General features: G+C 36.0%; 1 protein-coding gene and 3 pseudogenes across 1 annotated transcript; 2 read left to right on the forward strand and 2 right to left on the reverse strand.

Annotated features, from left to right (window-relative positions):
• Positions 1 to 6,554: 6,554 nt before the first annotated feature.
• LOC103000154 (keratin-associated protein 13-1-like) lies at positions 6,555 to 7,110 on the reverse strand (annotated as a pseudogene).
• A 7,256-nt stretch (positions 7,111 to 14,366) lies between these two features.
• On the forward strand, positions 14,367 to 14,927 carry LOC102998500 (keratin-associated protein 13-2-like; annotated as a pseudogene).
• Positions 14,928 to 20,213: 5,286 nt separating this feature from the next.
• LOC114235420 (keratin-associated protein 13-1-like) lies at positions 20,214 to 20,737 on the reverse strand (annotated as a pseudogene).
• A 3,029-nt stretch (positions 20,738 to 23,766) lies between these two features.
• LOC103000428 (keratin-associated protein 15-1) lies at positions 23,767 to 24,213 on the forward strand. Its single transcript, XM_028164435.2, has one exon. The coding sequence runs from the start codon at positions 23,767 to 23,769 to the stop codon at positions 24,211 to 24,213; it is 447 nt and encodes a 148-aa protein (XP_028020236.2).
• The last annotated feature ends 3,243 nt before the right edge of the window (positions 24,214 to 27,456 follow it).

Genomic DNA, 27,456 nt, shown 5'->3' on the forward strand with positions numbered 1-27,456 from the left:
AATCTGTTTTTTTGTTTTTTTTTTTTTAACATCTTTATTGGAGTATAATTGCTTTACCATGGTGTGTTAGTTTCTGCTTTATAACAAAGTGAATCAGCTGTACATATACATATATCCCCATATCCCCTCCCTCTTGCATCTCCCTCCCACCCTCCCTATCCCCCCTCTCTAGGTGGTCACAAAGCACCGAGCTGATCTCCCTGTGTTATGCGGCTGCTATCCCACTAGCTATCAATTTTACATTTGGTAGTGTATCTATGTCCATGACACTCTGAATTTATCAGGATCAAGATAAGGTTCTCCCTATATTCCAGCAACAGTGATTCTGGGTCTTCAGTTCCCTACAAAAGCAGCCTTGCTTTCTACCAGATTCCCATTACCTCTTTTATAGATCCTGCCCCAACTAGACTTCTGATTTCCTCCTGCTGCCTTCCTTGTCCATCTGTTACACTCAATGTCTCTATGAAATTCAAACTCAGGCGTTCAGCTCCCAACCTCCTACTGCCAAAGCAACTTTATTTCCAGGAATTACCAGTCATCTTTTTACCAGCCAGCATGTGGTTCTTACTTCTGGGGATTAATGTATTTAGTTTCCCAGGAAACTCATCGTGAGTCATTTCCATGCAATTGATTTCACCAATTTCTATTTATTTATTCTTGTCACATTAGTGATTATAGGTAACAGCTTTGTTCTCCCCCGGCCTTAACTCCCATATTTTTTATTAGTCATGCCTCAGTAGTACCTTGTCAAACATCTTGTCAGCACCAGTCCTTAAAATAATATTCATTTAGCTCTGTTCTTAAGGAATGCATGATGAACAAATGTTCTATTACATTTTTTTCAGGGAGAATGCATTCATTCATATACTTCTCTATATTAAGAAAAATTTAAAGCTGGTTTTTAAGTGGGATTCCCATTTCTCTGAACTTACCAACTAGCAAGGTTAACCAAATAATGATTTAATTACAACAATAAGTAAAGCTATAAAAGAGCAGTTCTTCAACATATAAGTACATTTAACAATGAGATCTTAATAACAATCTGAGATGTTAACAAAGCTTCCCAGAGAAACTATTTTATAAGCTAAGTCTGGAGAATGAGTAAAAATGGCTTGATCCAGGTAGAAACTGGAGCAAAGATACCCAATTAGATGATTGTACCAATTTGAACAGAAATTATAAAACCTATAATTAATGAAGTCAGCATATCCACATGTACCCATCCTATATTGCTATCTCTGTCTCTCATTTCTACATAAATTTCTCCTTTTAGTATAAACCAACTGAACTTCAATTCTTCCCTGAACACGTGTGTATTTTTCCCCTCTGCTTTGGTCATTTCACTTCATCTTCATATATTTCCCCTTATCTATTCTCATAGCTTTTGTGTTTTCGATATTTAAGAGAGTCTCAACTTTTACATTCATTTTTAAATGCCATTTCCTTTATAATTCTTACATCATCGAATAAAAGTTTTCTTTCCATCTTCTGAAATTGGAACTGAACTGAGTTACAGTGAAATTTAAAGAGTGAGGTAATAGGGATAATATGGTAGAGTATGGCAATCTTGAATTAGACATTTAATTAGTCAATTACTATGTGTAAAGACCCCATTTCCTGATCTCAGGAGAGTTTGAAAATGGAATTCCCAGGCTCATGGAGATAACAGAGCAGGGATTTTGTTGCAAATGCCTTCTAAATGTACTAGATTAATAATATCAGTCATTTTTCACTCACTCCCTTGGTCAGATATACTTAGATACTATAAACAACAGGCTCGTAAAACTAAAAAGATACATATTTATCAATTGTGAATAGAGAAGGTAGCACACTACTTACTCATAAAAACACACACAAAATCAGCCACATTACCATATTCCCACAACATTTCCAGTCATCATTGTACTATAGGTCTTAGCCAGAGCAGTAAACAAGAAAAACAAAAGGCATAAATATCAGCAAGGGAATAAGAAAGTTGTCTTTATTCACAGGTATAGTGATTGTCTACATAAAAAATCCTAAGGAATGTACAAAATTACTACAGAAAACTCTATTTTATTTCTATATACAAACCAAAACTACATGAAAAATTAAGTCTAAAATATGTTGTAATGACAACAAAACATATAATCTAAAAATACATTTCAAGATTCTAGATTCCCATATTAATACTTATAAAATACTGCAGAAAGAAATTAAATAAGACTCAAATAGAGACATATCACAGATTGAAAGCTGTTCAATATCCCTAATTTACAGATTCAATACATTCTTTTTTTAAATTAATTAATTATTTTTTATATCTTTATTGAAGTATAATTGCTTTACAATGTTGTGTTAATTTCTGCTGTATAACAAAGTGAATTAGTTATAAGTGTACATATATCCCCATATCCCCTCCCTCTTGAGCCTCCCTCCCATCCTCCCTATCCCACCCCTCTAGGTTGTCACAAAGCATGGAGCTGATCTCCCTGTGCTAGGGAGCAACTTCCCACTAGCCATCCATTTCACATTTTGATTCAATATATTCTGAACAAAAAAGCCAGCAGGCATTTTAATAGAAATTGAAAAACTGATTCTAAAATTTATATGAGAGCAGGGATAGGCAAAATAATCTTTAAAAAGAGAATTAAATGTGGAAGTCTTTTATTATCTCATTTCAGGACTTAATATAAAGATATATTAAGATATTATGGTACCGCAAAAAGTATAGGTGATTATTCGGGGGAACAGAATACAATTCTGAAATAGATTCACAAGTATACTGTCGATTTCTTTTTACGAGGATGCCAAATCAATTCAAATGCAGAAAAATGTATTTTCCACAAATGGTATTAAAATCACTGGATACATTTAAAGGACTTAAAAAAAAAGGAAAAATGTGTTGTGCAACAATCTTATACCTCTGCTTAAAACCATTCAACAGCTCTTGTTGCTTTTAGAAGAAAGTGCAATGCTGAATTAGTACTAAAGACCTTGGGAAAATGGCCCCAAAATCTTTCTGGTCTAATTTCAAGTCATTCTTTCCTTTCCCCTCAATGACCAGACAAAATGGCTTTCAGTTTTATAATGCACATCTCAAGACTTTGGTCCTAAAAACACTTCTGCAAGCCCCACCTACCTATGCCCTACTTATTCCTTAGACCTGTTTCAAATGCAGTTCCTCTGGGAATCTTTTCTTGACTTCTAAGACTAGATGAGGTTCCCTTGATGTATGTTATTGTAGCATCAAGGACTCATTCACAGCTCATTATTTTATATTTGCTTTCTCTGTTAGACTTTCAGTCCTGTTAGAACAAAGAGCACACATTTTTTTACTCTATTTTTCATTATGGAGTAATACACAAAACAATTTTATTTTAAAAGATATATTCAACAATATATTTCCATAGCAGAGATTTTGGCTCATGGTAGAGGTTTAATGAAAATATTGTGAAAATAGTACTACTGGCAAAATGCTTGACAATGTGTTCTGAGGTGTGACTAATTAAAAACAAACAAACAAACAAACATGGGTACAGGGAGTTGGGAAGGATAAAGCTGTTCTCTGTAATTACTAATGAGATAAACATTGATAAATAGAAATTGTTATATCAAGTGCCTAGAAATGATTCATGAGAGAATTTCCTGGGAAACTGAGTATATTTATTCTTGGAAATCAGAACTGGAAGCAAGTTGATAGACAGATAATCAGCAGCTTCTGGAAAGTTAGTTGTGTGGGCAGCAACTTGGGACTCAAACCCCTGGGTTCACAGTCTATGATGTTATGCATCTGTGGAAGCATGCAGCAGGAGGAATTTGGAAGCTAGAAGCCAGATAAGTGCCAGCTGGTGTCCTCTTCTTTGTGCAGAGTGGGATTAAGCTAATGAAATCTGGATGACCACTATATTATTCACTATACTATAATTAATTGATGAAATAGAGAAAGAATAAAATCTTTACTCTGGGAAATTTATAATGTGCCAGAGACTTGGGACAGACGAAGATGCAGTTTTCTGAGTGGTAGAGGCAAGACATCAGTTCAGGAGTTGTGTTTCTGGTTGTAAAAATAATACAGTTTTCTTATTTTGACTATCTACCTGAAATGGGATATTATATTTAATTTCAGACATAATTGTAGTATTATAAATTCATTGTCTCCACCATTGAATTTTAGTGTTTGTGATCACTTCATTATACTGCTAGTTACACTTAATAAATCTTTGAGTTGTTTTTATAAATTTGTTTGTTTACTAGTTTTGGTAGGGAGAATAATGGCCTCTTAAAGTTATTTATATACCTTTTGAATATGTTACATTATGTGGCAAAGGTAATGAAAGTAGCAGATGTAATTAAAGTTGCTAACCAGTTGATGTTAAAATAGAGATTGCCCAGTGGACCCAAAATGATTATAAGCATCCTTAAAAATGGAAGAGAGAGGCAGAAGAGTAGGTCAGAGTCATACATTGTAAGAAGGATTTGACCCACCATTGATGGCTTTGAAGATGGAGGAAGTGGGACATTGGCTAAGGAATTCGGATGGCCTCTAGAAAACAAAAAAAAAAAGTAAGTAAATAGGTTTTCCCCTAAATCCTCTGGAAAGAAATGTAGTCCTTCCAGCACCATGATATTAGTACAGCGAGACTGCCTGAATTTTGTCCTACAGAATTATAATAAATTGTTGTTTAAGGTATTATGTGTATATGTATATGTATATATATATGTGTGTATATATATATATATATATATATATATATATATATATATATATATGTATGGCTTATTTGATATAGTTTGTTATAGCAATAATTTAAAAACTAAGATATTAGTATATTCCTAAAGTCAGAAAACTTTCCACTCCTGCATCTCAAATTGAGAGACATTAATAGATGAGGCATCAGCTTGGCCAAAAACTTCAGTTGTTCCTCATGAGTGTTCTGCAGTTGCTTATGTTTTGAAGTTTAAAATTTGATTATTTCTTTGGTTGGAGATTATGCACATGAGATGAACTTGAATCATTAAGATTCATAAGCAGGACAGTTTACAGAGGAGTTTACTGTTTATCATTTAAATTTTTATAATGCAGTGGCTGATGAATTTTTTCCCAATTTTTTTCATTATTCCTTTATTTTTTTCCTTCTAACTATACAGTCACCATAACTATTTCCTAAACATGGGGGAGGAGAAGGAAGAGGGATAAGAAGATGAGGAAGAGAAGGAGCATATGAGGGAAGAGAAAAGAGAGGATGGTACAGTTGGATGGAATAAAGTTGTTCTACTTCGTCACTCTACTATAACTTGTTGTGTAATCTTGTAAAATTTTATTTAACTCCCTCCTTTATGTTTTATATTTTAACACGTTGGTAGTAAAGGAAAAAGTAAAGAGAATGTGATGAGAAGACTGAGAAATACTTATAAGACTAGGTTTTTGCTAAGCCTCTCATACCCTGCAACCCATTTTCTAATTTCAGGGATGTTTGAGAATCTTATAAAATAAAGATAGGAAAAATATTTGAACATTACTTGTTTTATATGGATATTAAGTTTCCAGTTTTTATTATATTATGTCAGTATGTTACTTTGTGTAACACTTGGATGTCAGAAGAATGGCATAAAATAAAGAACATCCAATTTTATTTCAATATACAATTGAAACATTCATTTTTGATAATATTAAATCTTTCTTCTTTTCAGTTAGATTTAGTTTCTATGTTGGCTAAGAACCCAGGTGCAACCACACACCTGCTGAGCCTAGTTCCTTCCCATGTAAGTTTGTTGCCTGCCTTCTTATACAAATGGTGATAATTAAAGCAGACTGAAAACAGTAACTGGGATACAGAGATTTAGTCAATTAAAAAAATGAGAAAATTTCCACCACTGTGATAATCTAAATCTCAGAGGTGATCCTAGTCTAAAAATGTACACCCACACACTAGTCTTCCATTTTAATACTCTTTATGCACATGCCTCATCATAGAAGTCTAAATTTTATTCCTACACTCTTAAAACCACTCTCATACATAATATCTTTAGAGATGCATGGTCCATGTTTATTGTGTGAATAAAGATATTCAAATCTCTTGGATTTTCTTTTAGAGAGAGTCTGTACCAAGAAACTGTGGGCATCCGGGGAAAACTCTTGCTTAAAAAAAGAAAAATATCTAAGCCTAATGAAAATTAGTGCATAGTTCCCCAAATCTGAGCTTACCAAAGCCCATTAACAGAAGCAATGACAATACAAATCCTAGCTGACACATTACTAGTAAATAACAATATTCACTGCATATTTGGATAGCAGAATAAAGAGTTTATTAAAATCAAATTATTTGACTTTCCATCTATCTTTGGGAGAAGAACAAAACCATAAATTCTATCAGCAATTCAATTTGAATTTCTCATTAATTTTGTAGGTTGACAGAGTTAATCTATCACCCAGTGTTCGAGGGCTGGAGAGGTAAAGAGTTGCGGGTGATCGGGGAATATCAGAATACTTTTCAATGGAGGAAATTAAGATAATAGATAATCACAGTACAGAATCTAACTTTCTTAATGGATTTGGCTCTTCTACAAATTAATCAGTAGAAGCCAGATCTACAGATTGGCCAGTAACAAGATGAATGGAAACTCCTGGAAGGAAATTTGATTGGGGGCCAGAATCTGGATCCACAGCCCAGGGAAGGGAAACCACAGACTCCATAACCCAGGGGTCTGAAGCCATGGGATCCAGAGCCCATTGAGTAGCAGCTTCTGTATCTAGAGCTCAGGGAGAGGCAACTGCTGGACTTAAAATCCCAGACACCCAGCATAAGTTGTCCAGCAGGGACTGCAGAGCCTGGAGGTCCTTGGGCCGTAGCGGGATGTCTGGCAGGGAAAGGACACCACACGAGATGTCTGGCACCTGATGGGCTCATAGCAGGTCTCCTGACAGCCACGTAATAGAGAGGAGCCCAGCAGGCAGGTGCTAGGAGAGCACAGGTCAGTGCTGTAGACCAGGTTGCTGGGCTGGAAGGAGCCTGGGTAGCATAGATAGTCTCCAAGGGAGCAGGAGGAGAAGATTCCAGGGCAGCCGTTGTAGGACATGTTGACAGGAGGTATGAGCTCAGTTGAGTTACAGGGAGAAGATTCTGAGTTTGAATTTAACCTTCTGGACAGGTGTGTATATATATATACTCTCAGCAGTAGATGTGGTAACCTACAGGGTCATTTTTTACATATTTGTGCTCCCTCGTTTACATCTGTGTAACTCAGTAATCTTCTCTGTAATTGCAGTTGGAATCGTTTTCCCCATATTGTATTTATGGGTGCTATAATTTTGGTGTTATAGCCAAGGCCAATGAACTACACCTATGTCAGAAATGCTATGACTGTTTCACACTAATGCTTATCCCATCATAGTCAGGAAATGGTGAGATAAGCATCATTTTCCTTTTCCTCTTGTCATAATCCTTGGGTGTTTTGTGTCTGGCAATGATGAGAAAACACTTTTCTCAAATGGTGGTTAAATAAGATAAAATTATTTCTCTTCTTTGTCAATGGATCAGAGGTGCAACTTTGGCTTGAATGAGGAATCTACTAAATACTGACCTTACTTGTCCCTATGTTTTCTTGTTCTCCAAAATTATTGCCCATCTATTACATTCTATTACACATGTGTCTCAGATACAATGGAGAGGAAAAAATATCAGCCAGGACAAATTGAATATCACTGATGGCTACAACCAGAGAGAAACCTGGACAGTTATTTGGAGACATAGTGACAGTGAGGGACAGAACCAAGACAGAGTCACAAGTGCAGGCCAGTTTGGACCCTTATGAAGAGAATCAAAGAGCTAAGAAATATTGAGATGAGGGAAGGAAAAATTGAGTTTTAGATTCAGTGTATCTGATATGAGACCTGTAGTCTTAACAGATTCTCATCTGTATGTGTAGCAGCCCTGAGAATTTACTTCTCAGATCTTCATCTGCAGAAGGTTTGATTGACCAAGGGCCCCCCCATGCTATGGTCTGAAATCTAACACTTCATTTTCATGGAAGCCTTCCTTTCCATGGGGCTGCTCCCAGGCAATGACTGAGCATAGTAGAGACACATGGAATTCTCTGATGGCCAACAACTGAGGATTCTCCAATGGCCTTGAGGAACTATCTTTAATCTGTGGCTACCTGGGGCATGTGCTTCCCTCTCTTCTTCACTCTGGTCAGACTCGCATGGAAGTCTGACGTCTCCTAGCCTTCTTCACTCCCTCCCCCAATTCTTTTCTCCCACAGACATTTCCCAATAAAATCCTTGTACCTTTAATTCCATCTTGGTGTCTGCTTCATGAATGACCTGTACTAACACAGTAAGTTATGGAGTGACTTTTGCCAGCCCAACTATGTCTCTTCTAGGTCTTATGGATTTGTTGCCAAGAATCTATCTGGTGTTACTGATTTTCCATTTCCTTATTTTTTTAACAGTATATTCTGCCCTTTTGTTATTTCACTCTTTTGCTTAATCTGGGATTAATGTACTTTCCAATTTCTACTCCTTAGTGTGGATATGGATTCAGTGATTTTCAGCCATTCTTCTAAAATGTATGCATTTAAGGCTATAACTTTCCTACCAAGCACAGTTTAATTTTGATATTTTATATTTTATTGTGCTTTCTTCTTTGAGGATGGATTGTTTACAAGCATAATGCTTAATTTCCAAAATATGAGGATTTACTAGTTAATTCTGTTGTTCTAGTTGCTATTGCTTCTTAGCTTATGCCACTATGATCAGCATATGATCTATTTTGGTAAATGCTTTGTGGGCACTTCAACATAACTGATATTGTGAAGTTTTCACCACAATGTTTTATGCATGTTACTTCGGCCATATTTGCTATTCATGTCGTTAATATTTTCTATGCCCTTATTGTTTGTTTGTCTGTCATCTGTTTCTATCAAAAGTGAAAGAAGAGTGTTAAATTTCTAGTTGTGATTGTGGATTTGTATATTTCTCTTTGTAGATTGTCATTCTTTTTGGTGTGACAGCTTGAGCCATCTTTATCCTTGTATTTATTGTGTTTGAAATTTGTGATGGTTCCTTAATCTGTGTGTCAAAGAATTCTCAGATGCACTTCTCTGTTTTGCATGTTAAACATTCTAAATGCTTACTTTAAATGTAAGGGAGACAGTCATTAAATTTTGTCTTAAAGAAGCAAAGGCAAGATAAGATTTAAAATACAAAGGGGAGGCTCTGGTGAGGGAAAAATGCAGGAAATCTGAGTATGTTGAATCTTGTTTACACATTTTTGGAATTAAACTAATTGGTTGGTGGGTAGTAAAACATTCAGACTGTACATTCTGTCTTGTACATGCCAACCCGGGTTAACAAAATTATTTCAGTTATTTAATAATTAAAGAAAACAATTTGGAAGTTTAGCTTTGGAGAATTTGTTGCAGGCTGTCTCTGGGTTACGTTTGCTAAAGCCCATCTTTCAGCCATCTCAACCTTAAGCCAGCTCTTCTTATTTTCCTCATTACTATTTCATTTGTGAGATGATGCCTTTCACCAATTTTGATAAATTGTCAACTATAGTCTCTTCAAATATTGTTTCTGTCCCATTCTTATTTCCTTTTTACCCTGAGATTCTAATTATAAGCAAAATACACTATTAAACTATGTTATATATGCCTCTTACAGTCTTTTCTCTACTTTCAATCTTTTTGTCTTTTTATGCTTTAGTTTGGGAATTGCTTTCTATTCCATCTTCTAGTTCACTAATTGTCTATTCAGCAATGTTTAATCCCCTGATAAAACATATAAATTAGGTTTTCCAAATCAGTTATTATTTTGTAAATTTCTAAAAAATTTCAATTAGTTTGTTGTTTAGTTTTCAGTTTTCTGCCAAAATCTTTAATCTTATCTTTAATTCTTTAAACATAACTATTCCTTAATAATAGTATTTTCCTATTGTTAAATTATTTACATAGGTATTTTAATGTCTGATTTTGACATGTCCATTATATGGATTGTGTATTTCAGATTCTATTTTCTGCTGTTCTGTTTTGTTCCAGTCTTATTTTCTCATATTCCTGCTATGTTTTTAGAGTAATAGATATTTCATATATATTTTAAAAACCTGGGTGATTTACCTCCCTCCAGAAAGATTTGCTTATGTTTTTGAAAGGCTGCTAGGATGAAGATGTCAGAATTCTAGATTATTTTAATCCAAAGAGGGATTGAGATAATTCAAACCTGGGCTTCAGTTCTTATAGGAAGCTGTCTATTAGCAACTCAGTTTTACTTCTAGGAACTGGTTCTCCATGGTCTGGGATATTTTCCATGGTCCCAAGTCTTTGGTAAGCCCAAAATTCTAATTTTATTTCTCTAGCCCTGTTAGTTTATGAAAATTCTCTCAGCCTCTTAGCCACTACTTTCAAAATCAACATATTATTTGAAGGGAATAGCAACTCCAGATATAGGCTCATTTCTTTTGATTTCAGTTCTGACCCATATAGTGTCTCTGTGACTCTGGAACATTTTGATATGTCTCTGAAGTTTTCAAACACAGATTTTTTTTTTTTTTTAATTTCTCCAGCTTTTCTATTCTCATTGAGAGGAATTGTTCAATGTTTTAAACAATGTTAGGTTGCTAATTTTATGTAATTTTGAAAGGTTTATTTATGTTTAGAATACATAAGAGCATTTCAAATAAGAGAGTAGCTACAGTGAAGGTGACCATTTAAAAGTCTGTTACAGCAGTTTAAGTAGTAATAGATGACACCAGAAGTCATGGAATTTAAATGCTGCTGTTGTGAGTATCAACCTTTCTTTCTAACCCTGTTTCCCACCCCCGTACCACTTCCCGTGCTTTACACTGTTACAATATGGCCTACACTCACCACGTGCCTTCATACCTTTCTGATTTTCTCATCCCGTTTTAACCTTCCAGACCTTATCTTGTTCTGTTCCATATTTATTGAATCTTTGCTTTTCTAAGTGACACCCCACTCCCAACAGAAGCTGTCCACACCCTGCCTACGTTTCCTGGGTAATCATCTGTACAATCTGAAGGCTGATTCTTCGGGGCATCTGTAAAGCTCTGCCTAAGGACTTTTTCACTTCCCAGGGCATGCTGAGCCCCTGCACAGGGAATCCTCCACTAGAACTGAGCTCCAGTTGTCTACAGTGGTGCCTGGCTTAGTAATGCACCCTCTACTGCCTTCCTTCCATTCCCTGTCAATCTTCCCACCCCCTGCAGGTGTTTACTGTGATCACCTCCCAAGTAAAAAACTTGCCCTTGAATCCATGTTCTCAAGCTTTGTTTCCAGATAATTTATAGAAAAATACCTGGATGTTTCATTAATACATTTACTGAAAAATCTTCGATGTTTCTCCACCTTGTAAAATTGCAATTATAGCACAAGGAACTATACTCAATATTTTATAACTTATAAGAGAAAAAATCTGACAAAGAGTATATATATAATATGTACATTATAAGTGAATCTGTGCTGTACACCTGAAACTAATGCAGTATTGTAAATCAACCATACTTCAATAAAAATAAATAAATTGTAATTTTAAATTCCTAGGGAAAAATACCAAGAATATATTACAAAGGGAAATGTGCTTTAGTATTGTATGTGGCACATTTAAGAAAGGCAGCCATGATATCTTTGTCCAATGAATATATTTTTAAGAACCCAGAATTCAAAAGTCTTCTAATCTATGTTGGATAATAATAAAGAACATATTTTGTGGCTAATAGGTAATAATAGATAGTGATTAAAGGGGATCTTTATATAAGAAGCATTGGCTTTTGTTTATTGTTTCAAACCTAGATGATTAATAAAAGAAAGATCCCCAGCAGGTTAGTGACCAGTTGACTGGTAATTTGGAGAAGAGCAGTAGGTGGGTGCTGACCACTGTAACTTTCAACTATGGATGAGATTCTGCTGGAAACACACCTCACATATCAAAACTATTTTGTTCATAACATAAGGGTTTAGACTCTGCAATTAAAAAATCAGAAGTCACTGTATGCACAGCTCAAAGTGATAAATTTTACATGAAATATATATCTCAATTTTTGTTATAAATAACTCAGTTTAAAAAAAAAGAACAAAAATAATGGTGGAGGTTTATGTTACATAGAACAAACAATCTAATCTCTGGGCTTAATTTAGTCCACATTTAGGGAGTTTACAAATTCTTCTTGAATTTATATTAATTTAAGGTAGATGAAAATTTAGCAAAGGGAAGAGAAGACTACCTCTTGTCAGGGAATAGTCCTTGAACAAGGAAACTGGAGTAACTGAAGACAAATTCACTCAATTTCCCAGTTTTGCCAGATAAATTTATGCTCCCCTTTTAACTCAGGTATTTTATATTCAAATATTTTTAAAATTTTGTCTAGCTTTATTGAAGTATAAATGACAAGTAGCAGTTAATATATACAGTGTGCAATGTGGTGTTTTGCTATAGGTATATATTGTGAAATGATTACTGAAATCAAACTAACATATCAATCACTTCACGTGGTTACAATTTGTGTGGGTATGTGTGGTGAGACCACTTAAGATCATCTCACTTAGGAAATATCAAGTATACAAAATAGTATTAGTGGTATCATTAACTATAGTTACCAGGCTGTACATCAGATCTGCAGAACTTATTCATCCTGCATAATTAAAATCTTGTACCCTTTGGCCAATATCAGAATAATTTTAGAGTTGTGTTTGAAAACAGAAAAAATGGGGAAGGAATAGTGTCCACAGTATTGTATCAATTAGACATTTTACCTACTTGCTGAGGCACAAAGCAAGGAGAAATGAATTCTGGTCTTGAAGAACAGAAAATAAAGGACTCAGTAAGTAACTATTTGAATTGGGTGTATTTACTTCTTTCCTCAGTCCTCTTCCTTCTAGAAGGTCTACATTATGTTACTTTTAAAGTTGCCATAGATTTTATTGATAAAATTCAATATTTTTAACATTATTATTTTTTGTAAGTTTATAACAGTTTTATTAGAAAATAAAATAAGAAAATATTGCCATCAACCATAACACTATATTTCCTCGAGTCTGGAATATAATTTAACTGGTTTTACTCTAACATTGAATATTTTGTGAATGGACTAGAAAGTATCTGTTTATACTCTCAGAATATGAAAAATCTAGCAAACTTTGTTTTTAAACTTAGAATCTATAGTTAAGGAGAGGCGCTATATATATATATATATATATACACACATATATATGTATATGAAAAAACAGAAGAAAAAGTCTAAGTAAAGCACAGAAAAAGGAGGAAAGAAAAATGCTACTGTGGGGACAGAAAGAGAGAAGAGAGAGAGAGATTCATACATTCTGCAGAGGAAAGAGAACTGGAAAGAAAAATCCTTCAAACTGCAGCTCTGCAAGTGCCAGTAAGTCATTCAAAGCCTATGCAGAGAAAAACTAGAGACGTTCCAAGACAATAGAAGTCCTAGGTATTTATAAATGTAGATGACAAAAGGGACAACCTATCAAAATTCATAAAATATACTAATTTTGAAAATTTTAACTAAGAAGACATTAGGAAACAGACAGTAATTTGAGTGCAATAGAAAAAACAATTTTCCTGAGCCTTCCCTGTTTCAGTTTCATTTGTTTCCTCCCCTCATCAGACTCGTGTTTCCCTCCTGGCTGAATAGAGATGGGCCCAGATTGATCTTCCCTGGTACTATTTCAACTGAGCCTTTTTTTTTTTTTTTTTTTTGTCATCTTATCTTTACATACACAGCAAAGTGTCTTTCAGTTTCTAGCCATTTCTTTCTCAGTCTCTTTGTTTTATCTATTTTTGGTCTCTCTTCATTGGATTAGAGACACATTGTAACTGTGATACTTGGTGTATTAGTTTTCTACTGCTGCCATAACAGATTGCCACCAAGTGATTTTGGAGAATGGGAATGAATGCTGACAAGGTGGATCATTCCAGGAAGGATTCCATCCAGCTAGAAACTATGCCTCTGATCCATTGTACCAGAAGAAAATTGATTTTGTCTCATTCCCCACTCTTAGGAGGAAAGCATCTACCAGCAAAACCAGATGTGGATACACAGGAATCAGATTAGCATAAACCAGAGGAAAAGCTTTCCTGGTCTTGTTGCTTTCCTGGCCATCATGGGATGTGCATTAATGTAAAACAGTCAGCATTTCTGACACAGCAGTAGTCCATTGGCTTTGGCTATAACAACAAAATTACAGCACCCATAAAAACAAATGCGGAAAACTATTCGAATGTAACTGCAATTACAGAGAAGACTATTGAATTACACATACGCAAAAGAGGAAATCTAATGTGGGAACCATGACCCCATAGGTGTCACACCCATTGCTGAAAGTATATAAATGCCATAGTGCAGGAGTGACATTCAAACTTAGAATCTTCTCACAGTAACTCAGCTGAACTCACATCTCCTGTCAACATGTCCTATAATTGCTGCTCTGGAAACTTCTCCTCCTGCTCCCTTGGGGGCCAGTTGTGATACCCAGGCTCCTTCTACCCCAGCAACCTGGTCTACAGCACTGACCTCTGCTCTCCCAGCACCTGCCAGCTGGGCTCCTCTCTCTACAGTTAGGAGACCTGTTATGAGCCCACCAGGTGCTAGACGTCCCTTGTGGTGCCCAGTCCCTGTCAGACATCCTGCTACCGCCCCAGGACCTCCAGTCTCTGCAGTCCCGCTGGACAACTTATGCTGGGTGTCTGGGCTTTAGGTCCAGCAGCTGCAATTCCCTGAGCTCTGGATCCAGAAGCTGCTATTCACTGGGCTGTGGATTCCGTGGCCTCAAACCCCCGGGGTTATGCAGTCTGTGGCTTCCCTTCCCCGGGCTGTGGATCCAGATTCTGCCGTCCAACCTACTTTGCCTCCAGTAGCTGCTAACCATCGTGTTACAGACCAACATGGGGATTCAGTGTCTATCGTTCAACTTGTTGAGAGTCTAGATCCTTTCGAGTATTGAGATCAAAGTCTCTGCTCAATACAGCCATCATTTTCATTCTCACAATTTACCACTGTTCTTTTATTATTAAATCATCAGTTTCTTGCATCATCAACTTTTGAGAGACTCTGAATTTAATGAATAACCCAATATGAAGTCCTAATATCTGTGCTATTGATAGAAAATATGCTATTGGATTTTCATGGAAGAGCAATTGAAAGTGAAAATCTTAATCTGATAAATTTATGTCGTCATCTAGCACCAAAATATATTGTTCGTCTTATTATTATTTGCCTATAGTTTATTTAGGATTTGGGAATTTTAAATAAAGATCAATATGACTCTGAAACTGGGTTTGGGAACACATATTTTGATAGATTTGAGCAAATTTCTTTTGTCAGTGCATATGTTCCCTACTGGGAGTATTTATTTCCTGGAGGTCCATATTTTGTATGTCTCAATATCAGTGACACTTGCCTGAGAATGGAGGCATGGATTTCTGCTGATAAAGGAAAACAGAGAGATTGGCACATAACTAGAAATGCAGACAACAAGAATATAATATAATTTATAAGATAAGGTTACACATAGACCAAAAACATACCTGAAAGTCTAGTATCTGAGTGTGGGTTTTCAGCTAAGAGAAAAGATGAGCCTTAAACAACTGCTAAGATAGATGTTTTGCTCCCTGTTGGTTGGCATAAGTGCCATGATCCTTCCCTGAGCCTGGTCCCTGAGCATGATCCATTCCTGAGCCGTCCCTATGAACATATGTAAAGAGATTCACAATGACCTTAAGTGGGGAGTAACTAGGTTAAGGAGGTGTGGGAAAACCTCCTGATGCTTCTCCAAGGTTCAAACTGCATCAACTAAGAGCAACACACCTGAGCAATGCTGAACAAACATTTGTATCCATTAGTCTTAGCCTGAACCCCTCTCTCCCCGAAAGCAGAGCTGAAGTCAAAACCTTGGGTGCAGACAGTGTATTTGCCATGAGACCCCAGGGAGCTATTTTGGGAGACCATGGAAGGTGAAAGAATCAAAGACGAAAATTTCACAAAGGGACATATTTTTTGGTTGACTTTATGGTGGGCAATGGGGACTCAATCGTTCAGGGCCTTTTTAGGAATGTATAGAATGACTTTTGGAATTGTCCACCCCAGGATCTGATCAACAGGGGGAAGCATTTATGCATCAGCTTCCGTCTTCTATTGCTAGAATGTTGTCCCTGATGTTGGTTACTTTCCTGGAACCTCATTACCTGTGCAAAGAAGATTCATAGTGTGTTCGTTTTGTTTTCCTGGCTGTGCCCTCTGAGAAGGCCAAGTAGAGAGTGAAAGAAAAGTTGCCTATGCATGAAGGGAGAGACTGTGCAAAGAGGGTTGAAAACTGCATGAAATTGTTCACCATAGCTGTGCCTGGGATCATAGGTGAGAAAATGAGGATATAACGGAGAATACAAGGGTACCAGATACACCACTTGCATTTAATGCTCAAACATCCTTGTGAGAAAGACAGACATTGTGTCATATAGACCTTTCTAGACATGAAGGAATGAAAAGTCAAAAAGTATTAGAATCTTGCCCAAGGTTATACATCAAAGATCTAGTAGAATCTGATCTCTTGAATTACTCTTTTCTTGTTCTTTCCTGAAGTTTTTTAAAACTCCTTTTTTAACCAAGATCCGTGAGTATTTCTCTACAGAGATTGCTTTATCTGAATAGACTTCAGCTCCTATTGGATTTAGTTTCATTAGCCTCATGAGCAGTATTCATAATAAAGAGAAAAATAAAAATAAATGCAGCATTTAGGAGAAGGAAGCTAAAGAAAGATGAGCTAATTTCTCTTGAAAACATTTGCATTAACCATAATATTTAATAATAGTCCAAGAGAAATACTTGATTACCCCTCAGGAAGATATCGCTAGAAATCTTGAGTGCTATGACAAATCCTATATTAATTATCATTATTAATGCCACATTATAATGTTCCCTTTCTCAATAACTAATGCTATGAACAAGAATAGTAAAAAAAAACAAAATGAAACCCTCCCTTTCACAGCCACACATACACAATTTCAATACCAGCAACCAAAAAATTGAAGATAATGGGCTTATTGTTAAAAATTAAAAAGAAATAAGAGATAAAGATGATTCTTATATAACTTGGCAGATTTCTTATCTTCCCTCGAAATTCCCCCAACACAAACATTGTCACTCCTAGAAGATTTTCTCTGAAAATTAAAAAAAAAAAAAAGTAAAATTACCGAACTGTGACATCTCACTAATCTGTAAACTGCATTCCCATTTTGGTGAGTCAGATTGAAGGAGCAAGGAGTCAATCAGGATAAAATCATGGGAAGGTTCCTGCAGAGAGAAAAGTAGTATAATTGGATGCAAAAGTAACATAGAATGTGGAAGAAAGATTGAGAATCAGACATTGAAGAACGTATAGCCCAAGCAAGAGACAAAAATAATTTCCCTACGTGTGTGCTTTGTTATGTAAAATAACATACTAATGACATAAAAATCAACAACACAAAGGCATGAGGAAAACAATAATACAACAGAGGTGGAAGAGGTGATTGATGAGGTAGGGAAAAACATGCCAAAATAACCTACTCTGGGTATATACAAAAATGTTTTAAAATTACAATTTCTACTCTGAGTAGCAGAATATTACAGCATGTTTGGATTCAATTATGGGTTATATGCTTACAGCAATTGCAACTGTATTTTTTTCTCCATAGAAATCTTACTTTATTGTTTTTACCATGATGTTGTCCTTCACCAAAATTTGTATTTTTATTGTTACTGAGACAACCAAAAATTTTATCTTTGATGTTGAACTTTTTAAATGATTTTACATTAGCATTGCCAAATAGAGTATTATGAACTTTCAATAGCTTTACATGGATTCTTTGGACTGCATGAAGAAATCAAACCACTATTGGAATTAATTCATTTTCGATTTGAAGCATTTAACAATACTGACATAATACTGGCTTCATTAATCCTTAATGAAGTTTTTCTTTTGCTAATGGAGGAGCATATCATCAGCTACTGCTTCATTTGTTGTTTTGTTTTGTTGTTGTTGTTGTTGTTGGATGTTTTTGTTTGTTTTTACTTGCACAAGAAAACTTAGGATTTAACATGAGTGAAAATGATTTAGAATAGTTATGTGACCTAAATGAAATGTATGCATCAGAGTGATATATTAACACAGCTTTTGCAACTGCTAGTGATTAATCATCTTTGGAAGTAATCGTCTTAAAATTTTTATCTTTTGAAATAGATACTGATGCTTCTTCAGCAAAATTGTCTCTTTTATTTTTCATGTGGTAAGTGATATTTCTGACCCCAGTGGTGGAGAGTAAATGTTATTGAATTGCTGTACAAGTCATATATTCACCATCAATTTGCTTTAGTAATAGAAATTAAGTATTCACATTTTTAAATTAAATATGAACTTTTAGTTTTCACTCTTTGCTCCTAAAAAGATATTTTTTTGCAAAGTTTAAAGAAGAAAGATGTTCCCAAACAATAAAATGAATAGTTGTAGATTTAAACAATACGACATGTGGCCAAGCTACTGTAGCAAGAACATTTAGATTAATATTTATATGCTGTGTGCCACCCTCAATTTAGGCCCATATTTTATGTACACCTAATCAGTAATTCTAAATTCCCCACTATCTCCACCTACTGATAGTTTGGGGTGTATTATTGCATCTTGCAGGCTGTGGAAAGAGCCATAGTAGTACTGGCTAGGTTAGAATGACAAATGACCCTTCACCAAGATTTGAACATGTGAGCTGTCCTACCGCTTGTATCTGAGTGTAATTTGTTTTCCATGATCCCTCTGCAATAAAAGGAGTAGTTCCATTTTGTTCAGGTAGGATGACCAAGGAAAGGATAGGATATGGCTTGTCTTCTTTCAGATTTAACACTGGTTAAAGTGAAAACTCTGTACACTACACATGTATGTCATACACCACTGGATGAAACCATAGCAAAAGCAAAGTGGTTTCCTAAACTGATCATCACTTATGTTAACTCAATTATTAATTATAAATAAAAAGTGAAAACTCTAAGACAATTACCAAATGGGACTGGATGCTGAGACAAATGGAAAAAACCAAGACATATGGTTACTCTGTGGGTGAGAATCTACGTCATCTGTATCTTTCAGTAATGTTGTCCTTGACATAATGGATAAAAGTTTGGAGCATAACTGCTGATTCAGGAGTGATCAGCTGCTTAAATATTTAGTTGAATCTTGTAACAAGAGAATATTTGCATTGTTTTTGAGTTTCATTTTCTTTTTGTTTTTTTGTTTTTTTTTTCCAAACAAATGTTATCAACAGAACTAAAAACATAGTAGCAATTGGGACTCCATCATACTTGTATAACGGATTGTATGGAAAATGTTGGGCTTACTTGCTAATAAGTACTGGAATGTGTTAGATGTTTCATTTATAAATCAATTAGAAATTTCATTTGATTTCTTATATGCCTGTAAAGCTGGGAGAACTGGAATTCTCAACAAATCTAACTCACTAAAATCTAAGTTCTTACTGAATATCTCCATTTCAATTTCTCAAATATTTTAGAATGTATTTATGATTAATTTTCCTTCCAGAATTATGTGATGTAGTCAATTTAATATACCTTACAACTTGTAACTATTTTATTTAAAAATATTCAAGTTTCTAACCCACGACAAAACCAAAGGTCACAGTTATTTGTTTGTAGTCTTAAAAATGTATTTTCAGGTTTTATCATATGAAGGTATTAACAGATGGAGTAAACATAAAAGATGAAATAATTTCTTCCAAACCTAAAGGACACTGGACAGTTTTACATTTTAAAGTAAAGATTTTTAAAGTGATGAATACAAGATACAGAAATATCCAGTCAGATATTTAGAAGTAGTTTTGAAGACTCAAAGTAAACAAATAATGTTAAAGCCAATATGTGGATGTCATATACCATATTTTTATTTAAAATTACAACTTTTTTTCTACTAGTAATATTTGAAATAGACTCATTAGGAGAAATAAATAGGAAATAAATGTGCTTCAATATTTTTGGCATGTTTCTTCAATGAATACATTTACAGTTACTGGTATTCAAATTATCCCTAATCCATAGTATGTAACAGTAGAAGTCAAATTTATAAGCTAAATGTAGGAAAAAAGGTCAATAAATAGTATAGATATTGATATAGCAGGTATTGCATTAAATTTCTAGATGTAGTAGGTACTGTGTTCAGGCATAATATTAGTAGAAGCCAGGTCCACAGTTTGGTTGGAAAGAAAGAGACTGGCAACTCCTAGAAGAGAGGTAGGTCAGAAGGTAAAAGCTGGATCTACAACTTAGGGATGAGAAAGCATTGGGGCCACAACCCACTGATTGGAAACCACTGGATCCAATGCCCAGAGAACGGAAGCCAAAATCAAAAGATTGAAAGTTACTTGGAGCCAAAGCCCAGAGGCCCAGAGAACAGAGTAAGTCGTCTGTCAGGGAATGAAGAATGTGGAGGTCCTCCGGTGGTAGCAGGACATCTGGCAGGGACCGGACACCACATGGAATGTCTGGCACCTGATGGGATCACAGCAAGTCTCCTGACAGCCAGTGTAGAGAGAGGATCCCAGACGGCAGGAGCTGGGAGAGCAGTGGTCAGTGCTGTAGACCAGGTTGCTGGGGTAAGAAGAGCCATAGGAGGAGCCTGAGTAGCGCAGGTGGTCCCCAAGGGAGCGGGAGGAGAAGTTTCCAGAGCAGCGGTAGTAGGACATGTTGATAGGACATGTAACTTACAATGGGAATACTGTAAGTTTGAATGTCACTTTTTCGACAGGGGCATTTATATAACCTTATCATTGACTGTGTCATCCACATGGTTTATAAAAACAAGTCACCTTCCTCTTTTTAATTGAATTGGAAAGATCAGCATAGTTATACATATGTAGTATTTGTGGTTTTACAACTGGAAAGTGCAGTCATGTTTGTGCCTTGGAATTCAGGTAATAGTATTGAATTTTCAAAGCTCTTAGTCATCCTTCTCTACCAAAGGTCACTGAGCAGATCACTCAGAAAACTTTAGATGTAGTGTCTGGGCTGAGGGAAGCTGGCTTAATTAAAAATAATTGATACCCCTTTCACAGTCTGTCTCAGAATCGTTGCCATCTGGATAGCAAAGTTGCTAACTGATCTACTCAAAGTCATTTTTTTAAAAACAAAAACATACATTGATTGTTACCAGGAAGTGGAAAGTTTACCTAATGGACAGTGCTATCAGGAAGCAGCAATGGTAACATGCAGATGTATGAAGATTTTTGTTTTTTTAATTGGATCTCGATTTTAATGGCTTTAGTGAAATATTAACTGAGAGACCCCCTTATTTCTGATGTCCCTGCTTAAAATTGCATGCAAACTAATGAGTCAGTCTTAGCTTTTCTGTCTTCTGTGTGTGTCTTTACTGTAGAATTAGTTAAATATTAAATATAAATATAAATTTCTTTATATTATTTTGGAATGTTAGAGGCTATTTCTCTAAGATGCTGGAAAAAAAAAAAAAAACATTAAAAATGTGGCAAAAATGCCTAGTATTTCTCTCTCATCAGAGGCGATGTTTACCACTAAAAGGATTCCCCAGAATCTGAAAAATGCCCCTGTTCTATAGAAAGTTTATAAGGTAATTGCCTTGAACTTTTGGAGCAAAGAAGTCATCTTAAAGAGATTCTTCCTTTGCCTCAAGAAGCGACATATATCACTTTGACTTAAATTATTTTCAGGTGTTTCTGACAAGTATTATAAAATTTCTAAAATAATGGTCATTTTTTTGTTGTTGTTTTTCTATGACTTGTATTCCACCTCTGTGTAGAAGGCTAATGAAGATTGACAACCTTGAAGAGGAGGAGAGATTAAGAAGGTTTATCTTTCTGTGGCTTCTGTGCTGTTTAATTTGTTCATTTCATAGAAAAACATTTCCCTTCTACTTTTGAACAAAAGTGCTTGGGTACACAAACCTCCATTTTGTTGAGAAAAGGATGCTCAAAATTACTTAATAGCTGATCTCATAGAATATTCTTCCACAGAAATAGCTTATATAAGAGTGGATGACATTGAAGCAAGCAAATTCAATTTAGCTGAGTTAAATATTTATATGGATGTTTTGATGTTCAATAATTTATTAACAAATAAAACAGGAAGGTTTGGAATCTACTAGAATGTTTTTTTTTTCTATTCATAATTAAGAAGCCTAATAAATAAGAATTGTTTATTACAGAAATGGAGCACGTATTATGTTACCTAGTATATGCAACATGATTGAAGACCAATTTGTCTACTCAAAACGTTCAGACTCATAAAATCTACAGTTTGGAAGGGAGTTTTGCAATTACCTTCAGTACTCTACCATGTTGGAATCCCATTTACAATACCTTTTTAGGTGGATATCTAATAAGTGCCCCCAAGATGGAAATCTCAATTACCTGCAAAAGTACCTTGTTTTAGATTTTTAGCTGAATCTTTCCTCAAAACTTCCACTTAGTAATTTCAAGTCTTCATAGAATGAGTCTCAGGTCATTTCCATTGGACAATACATCAGTTTTTGAAGATAGATGTCTTAAGAGATTTGCCTATACCCGCAGGTTATCTTAAGCCATCCCCTGTACCAGGCACTACTCTATTTATAGTTAACGATGATGAACTTTATGGGAGAGTCTAGAAAAAAAACTCATACTAGTTCTCTAGGCAGAATATTTATACATCATTTGATATATTTACCACATCAGAGGTCCCAAAAGGATTCATTCTCTTTTTCACATTATCATACATTTTGATACCCTCCACTCTCAGTTCAATTTATAAAGATCATTTGTAACTATGAATTTTTCTAACTTGATCTTTCTTTGAAGTTTACCTGGGGTAGACACTTTCCTAATTTCTTGATTTTACTTACCTTCTGTAATAAAAATCCTACTCCATGAGTGAAAACTAAGGGAATAAAAGCCCATTTTTAATGTATACTGCTTATCATTTACTTCTCAGTAACATAAACACCACCAAAAATTACTTAAACTTTATAGGGATAGAGATTTTTTTGAGAATTAAATTTATTGATGAGTTCTTTCAAGAAGCAAGTCAACTTCAGAACAAAAATTTCTTGACTTAAGTATTTTTATAATGTAATCTTCAAAGCACTCCTGTAAATACTGAACCCTTATTTTTAAATCAAAAACTCATGCACACAAGAGCAGCTTGGGTACCTGTGCTATAAGAAAACTAGAATGTAACTGTGTTAAACATGCATTTAATGTTTGTACCAGTTGAGGATTGTAAGTGGGTTATTTCTTCTATAAGGTACACAAGATTTGGGAGATGGAGCAGATATTGAGGGTTTCTTTTTCTCAATTTGGTTGCTAAACTTTGAACTAAATAAATGTCCCCTCGAGACTACAAAGTATTTTTTAGAGCCTTAAACACAACAAAATTCTCACTGTGTTACCCATTCAATACAATATCTTTAAGGATAGGATGAATAAAACACCAATCTTATAGGTACAATTATAGTACATTTTTGCTTCATGAACAATTACTTTGAAAAACTAATGCAATTCTTTCATTTAAAAGTCCACATTCATAAAAAAAGGTCTTTGAAGGTTAATGCATTTCATTTTGACTAGAAGCTAATTAGGCGTTCTTATTAAAATGGGCACATGCTCTTACACCCATTGCTAGAGTACAGTATATAACTGTCCAGTATAGAAGGTAACATTCACACTCACAAACTTCCCTCTGCAACTCAGTTGAACTTAGAACGCCTGACAACATGTCTTTCAACTGCAGCTCTGGAAACTTCTCCTCCCTCTCCCTTGGAGGTTACCTGGGGTACCCAGTTTCCACCTATGATTCTTTCTACCCCAGCAATATAAGCTACCCCCACCCCAGCACTTTCCAGCTGGGCTCCTCTCTCCACGGTGGTTGTCAGGAGACCTTCTTTAAGCCCACCAGCTTCCAGACACCCTGGGCTGTGACCAGATCCTACCAGACATCCTACTTCCATCCAAAAAATATCATCTTCCACAGTCCCTGCCAAACAAATTACACTGGATCTCTAGGTTTGGGAAATACTGGCCTTGGATCTTTTGGTTATGGAAATACTGGCTTCCAGTCTCTGGGGTGTGGATCCAGCTTCTGCTGCCCAACTTACTTTTCTTCGAGGAATTGCCAGTCATCTTGTTACCAACCAGCCTTCAGCTCTCGCTTTTTTGGATAAATTTACTGAATGTCTCCCATTACCTCATGGTTATATCTGCACTTTATGAAACTTTAGCACTCAGCCTCTCCAACATCTTTGATTACTGACCATCTTCAACACTAGGACTCGCTAACACAGTCCTCCCAGAAGTAACAAAGTAACCTTGGCCTGTAACCTTTTCTAAATCAGACATATGAGATATATCTTGAATTTTCATTCCTATGCCAATGCTCTGAATCATTTCTGTTGCTACCTTAACAAGACTCTTATTTTCCTCCTAAGATTCTTTCACTTAAGTGTATTTCAAATAGATATGGCCTTTAAAATAAACTTATTTCTCTAGCATGAATTATGGCATTCCATTTTTTTATCCATACGGTACATTTAGTGAATGCATCCAGTACCTTCAACTGTCTTCATTAGCTAAACACCTTGTTGTTGTTATTTCCTTTGTTTCACATGTTTCATTAATATTTTGCTGGGTAGAAAAGAGGAAGTTTGGAGAATCTAAATATATGGCATATCTTATGTCTTAACAGATTTATATCCCTCAATGGGTGCATTTGTTCATCTAATTGCTTTAGAAAATTTTGTTTTTAGGTAGGCATTCGTTGAAAAATATTTATTGTGTTCTGGTTCTAGACCAGGCATTTATGCTGAATGAAGACATAAATTCCCTGCCTTCACGGAATTCACACACACACACTATTTTAACTCACTGCCATGTAGCAAGTGCAAAATGGTGATAAAAACATGTTTCAAAGGGAACACAAAGAACAGGAACTTCAAAGAAGGGTGAGAATATCACACGAAACTCATTATTAACAATAGTATGTGTAAATTACCAGTTCATATAAAAATATAAATCTTGCTGTTCTAATGTGTTAGTTGTGGTCCTTTGAGAAATAGCTGTTATCTAGGATTTGACATGACAGATATTTATTGGGGAAAATACCTGTCAGTGAAAATGGGGAGGTAGCTGGAGAATTCTGGGAGATCCAGCAGACAACAATGCAGGTCTGAACTCAGTGAAGGAAAGAGGGAAGGAAGGAAGGAAGTTTGCGTTAGAATAATCCTCTTCAGGCAGTTCCAAGAAAGTTTTGGTAAGTCACCCGCAAGTCACAGAGATGGGCCTGCCTGAGTATCCCTGCCAAGCTCAGTCACTGGCCAAGAACAGGGCACAGCACGACCTTGGCATAAACACGGGGGTAGATTCAGAGACCGGCAGCTGGGACTGTAAGTCAGTTATGCTCCCTGCAGTGGGAGATATGAGAGCTACATTTTTTTTTTTAGTTTTACTTTTGGCTGCGTTGGGTCTTTGCTGCTGCCCGCGGGCTTTCTCTAGTTGCAGCGAGCGGGGGCTGCTCTTCGTTGTGGTGCACAGGCTTCTCATTGCAGTGACTTCTCTTACTGCAGAGCACAGGCTCTAGGTGCACAGGCTTCAGTAGTTGTGGCAGGCGGGATTCAGTAGTTGTGGTACGTGGGCTCAGTAGTTGTGGTGCATGGGCTTAGTTGCTCCGCGGCATGTGGGATCTTCCTGGATCAGGGCTTGAACCCATGTCCCCTGCATTGACAGACAGATTCTTAACCACTGTGCCACCAGGGAAGTCCTGAGAGCTACATTTTCATAGCTTCCATGTTCATGAAATTTATTCTGATTTCAAATAAGCCGAAATAATGACAAATAGTAAAATCATAACTGAAAACAGACTTTTCCATGAATTAAGTTCAATGTACTTTATTTTACTTTCATCAATCAAAAGAATTAATTACTATATTAGACCCTATATAGGACTCACTGAGTGAAAGTCAAACCTTACAACTGAATGTGAGAAACAATTGAGAATTATTGGATGGCCATCTTTAATTTTAAATGCAAGTGATGTATTAAACAGATTGGACCCAGTAGGGCATAATTAGGAAAGTGCTTCATTTTTCTCCTGCTATGGAACTTCACTCTTGACCTGCAGACTCTTAGCTTCCCTGAATTTCTGAATAATACCTTGTGCAGATCTATGATCACATTAAGATATTAAGAAACATTTTATTCCATATTAGTAGTTAAGTTTACTCCAGTATAAATTAAAAACCAGTCTTACAGCCATATTAAAACCCCTCCCTTTTTCCTGGGTTCAAGCCTGTCATGTGATTACGTAGGCTGCCTGTGACTTGGAGGGGCCCAATCATTTTATTTACCGGCTTTGCTCTCCCTTGTCTTCCATTAATGTTCTCCTCCTGGCTTCTCCTCTTCAAACCAAAGAGAAAGGATAGGAGGAAAGGAAATGACAGCTGAGGCCATCTGTCTCAACCTGCTTTAGACCACCTGTGTCAGCATGAGCTAGTTGATTCAGGAAACTTTTCCTGGGAAAAGATGAGACTAAACCAATAAATCATTTCACTGTATGCTTCAGGAAACTCCTGTAGTATTGAATACAACAGTCTGCAGACCTGAAAAACAGCTCTCTAATTAAGCAACAGTTAACTTATCAAGAGCCTCATGTTGGTACCCTCTCTTTGCCATGCGCATCAATTCTAAACTATCAGCTAATAAATTTGCCCAGTGCCAATCAATTCTGTGCCTTGAAACCATCTGAGCCCAAGATCTCACTTCTAATGTCTGTCTATAGAGACACAGCTAAATGCCTCAATGCAACGGTGTTCCCTCTTCTGCAGGAAGTTTGAATACACTTCGTTTTGTTTAGTTAGCAGATTGTCTGGTGATATTCTGAGACGTTCAAAAGGGACATCAAAAGTCTTTTCACTTAGCCAGTGCTAAGTGATCCCTATGGTTCTGTCTTTGCTGCTGGATATCCTCACTTATCACTCATGTCTGAATACTAGCTCTTTTCTGGTGGTATGTTTTCCAGAAACCACTGTCTTACCACCCCGCCCCACTCCCTGAGACCCTCTGCACTGAACCATTATCCTGACAGCACACACTTCCATAACTTCTCTTTAGCTCCTCACCCTCAGTTCCTGCCCACCACCAGTGCTGCACCCACCCAGCTTTCCTCTGCTAGGATCCATTTGCTGTGGAGCCAACCTTCTTAGCCTAAAGGAAACACACACACACACTTGCTACACTACTCATGAAAGCAGAGTCTGGCAGCATGCTTCCGATGGGCAGAATTTCTTTTTCTCTGAAGGTCTTAATTGGTTGAATGAGTCTGCCCACATTAATGAGAGCATTCTCCTTAAAGTCAACTGATGATAAACGACAAATTCATCTGCAAAATGCCTTTACAACAAGAGCAAGATGAG

Source organism: Balaenoptera acutorostrata, chromosome 4 (assembly GCF_949987535.1).
Source record: "Balaenoptera acutorostrata chromosome 4, mBalAcu1.1, whole genome shotgun sequence".
In the NCBI taxonomy this organism is placed as follows: Eukaryota; Metazoa; Chordata; class Mammalia; order Artiodactyla; family Balaenopteridae; genus Balaenoptera; species Balaenoptera acutorostrata.

Coding starts and splice junctions, on each gene's coding strand:
- LOC103000428 (XM_028164435.2), top strand. CDS start 23,767: ATGTCTTTCAACTGCAGCTCTGGAAACTTCTCCTCCCTCTCCCTTGGA.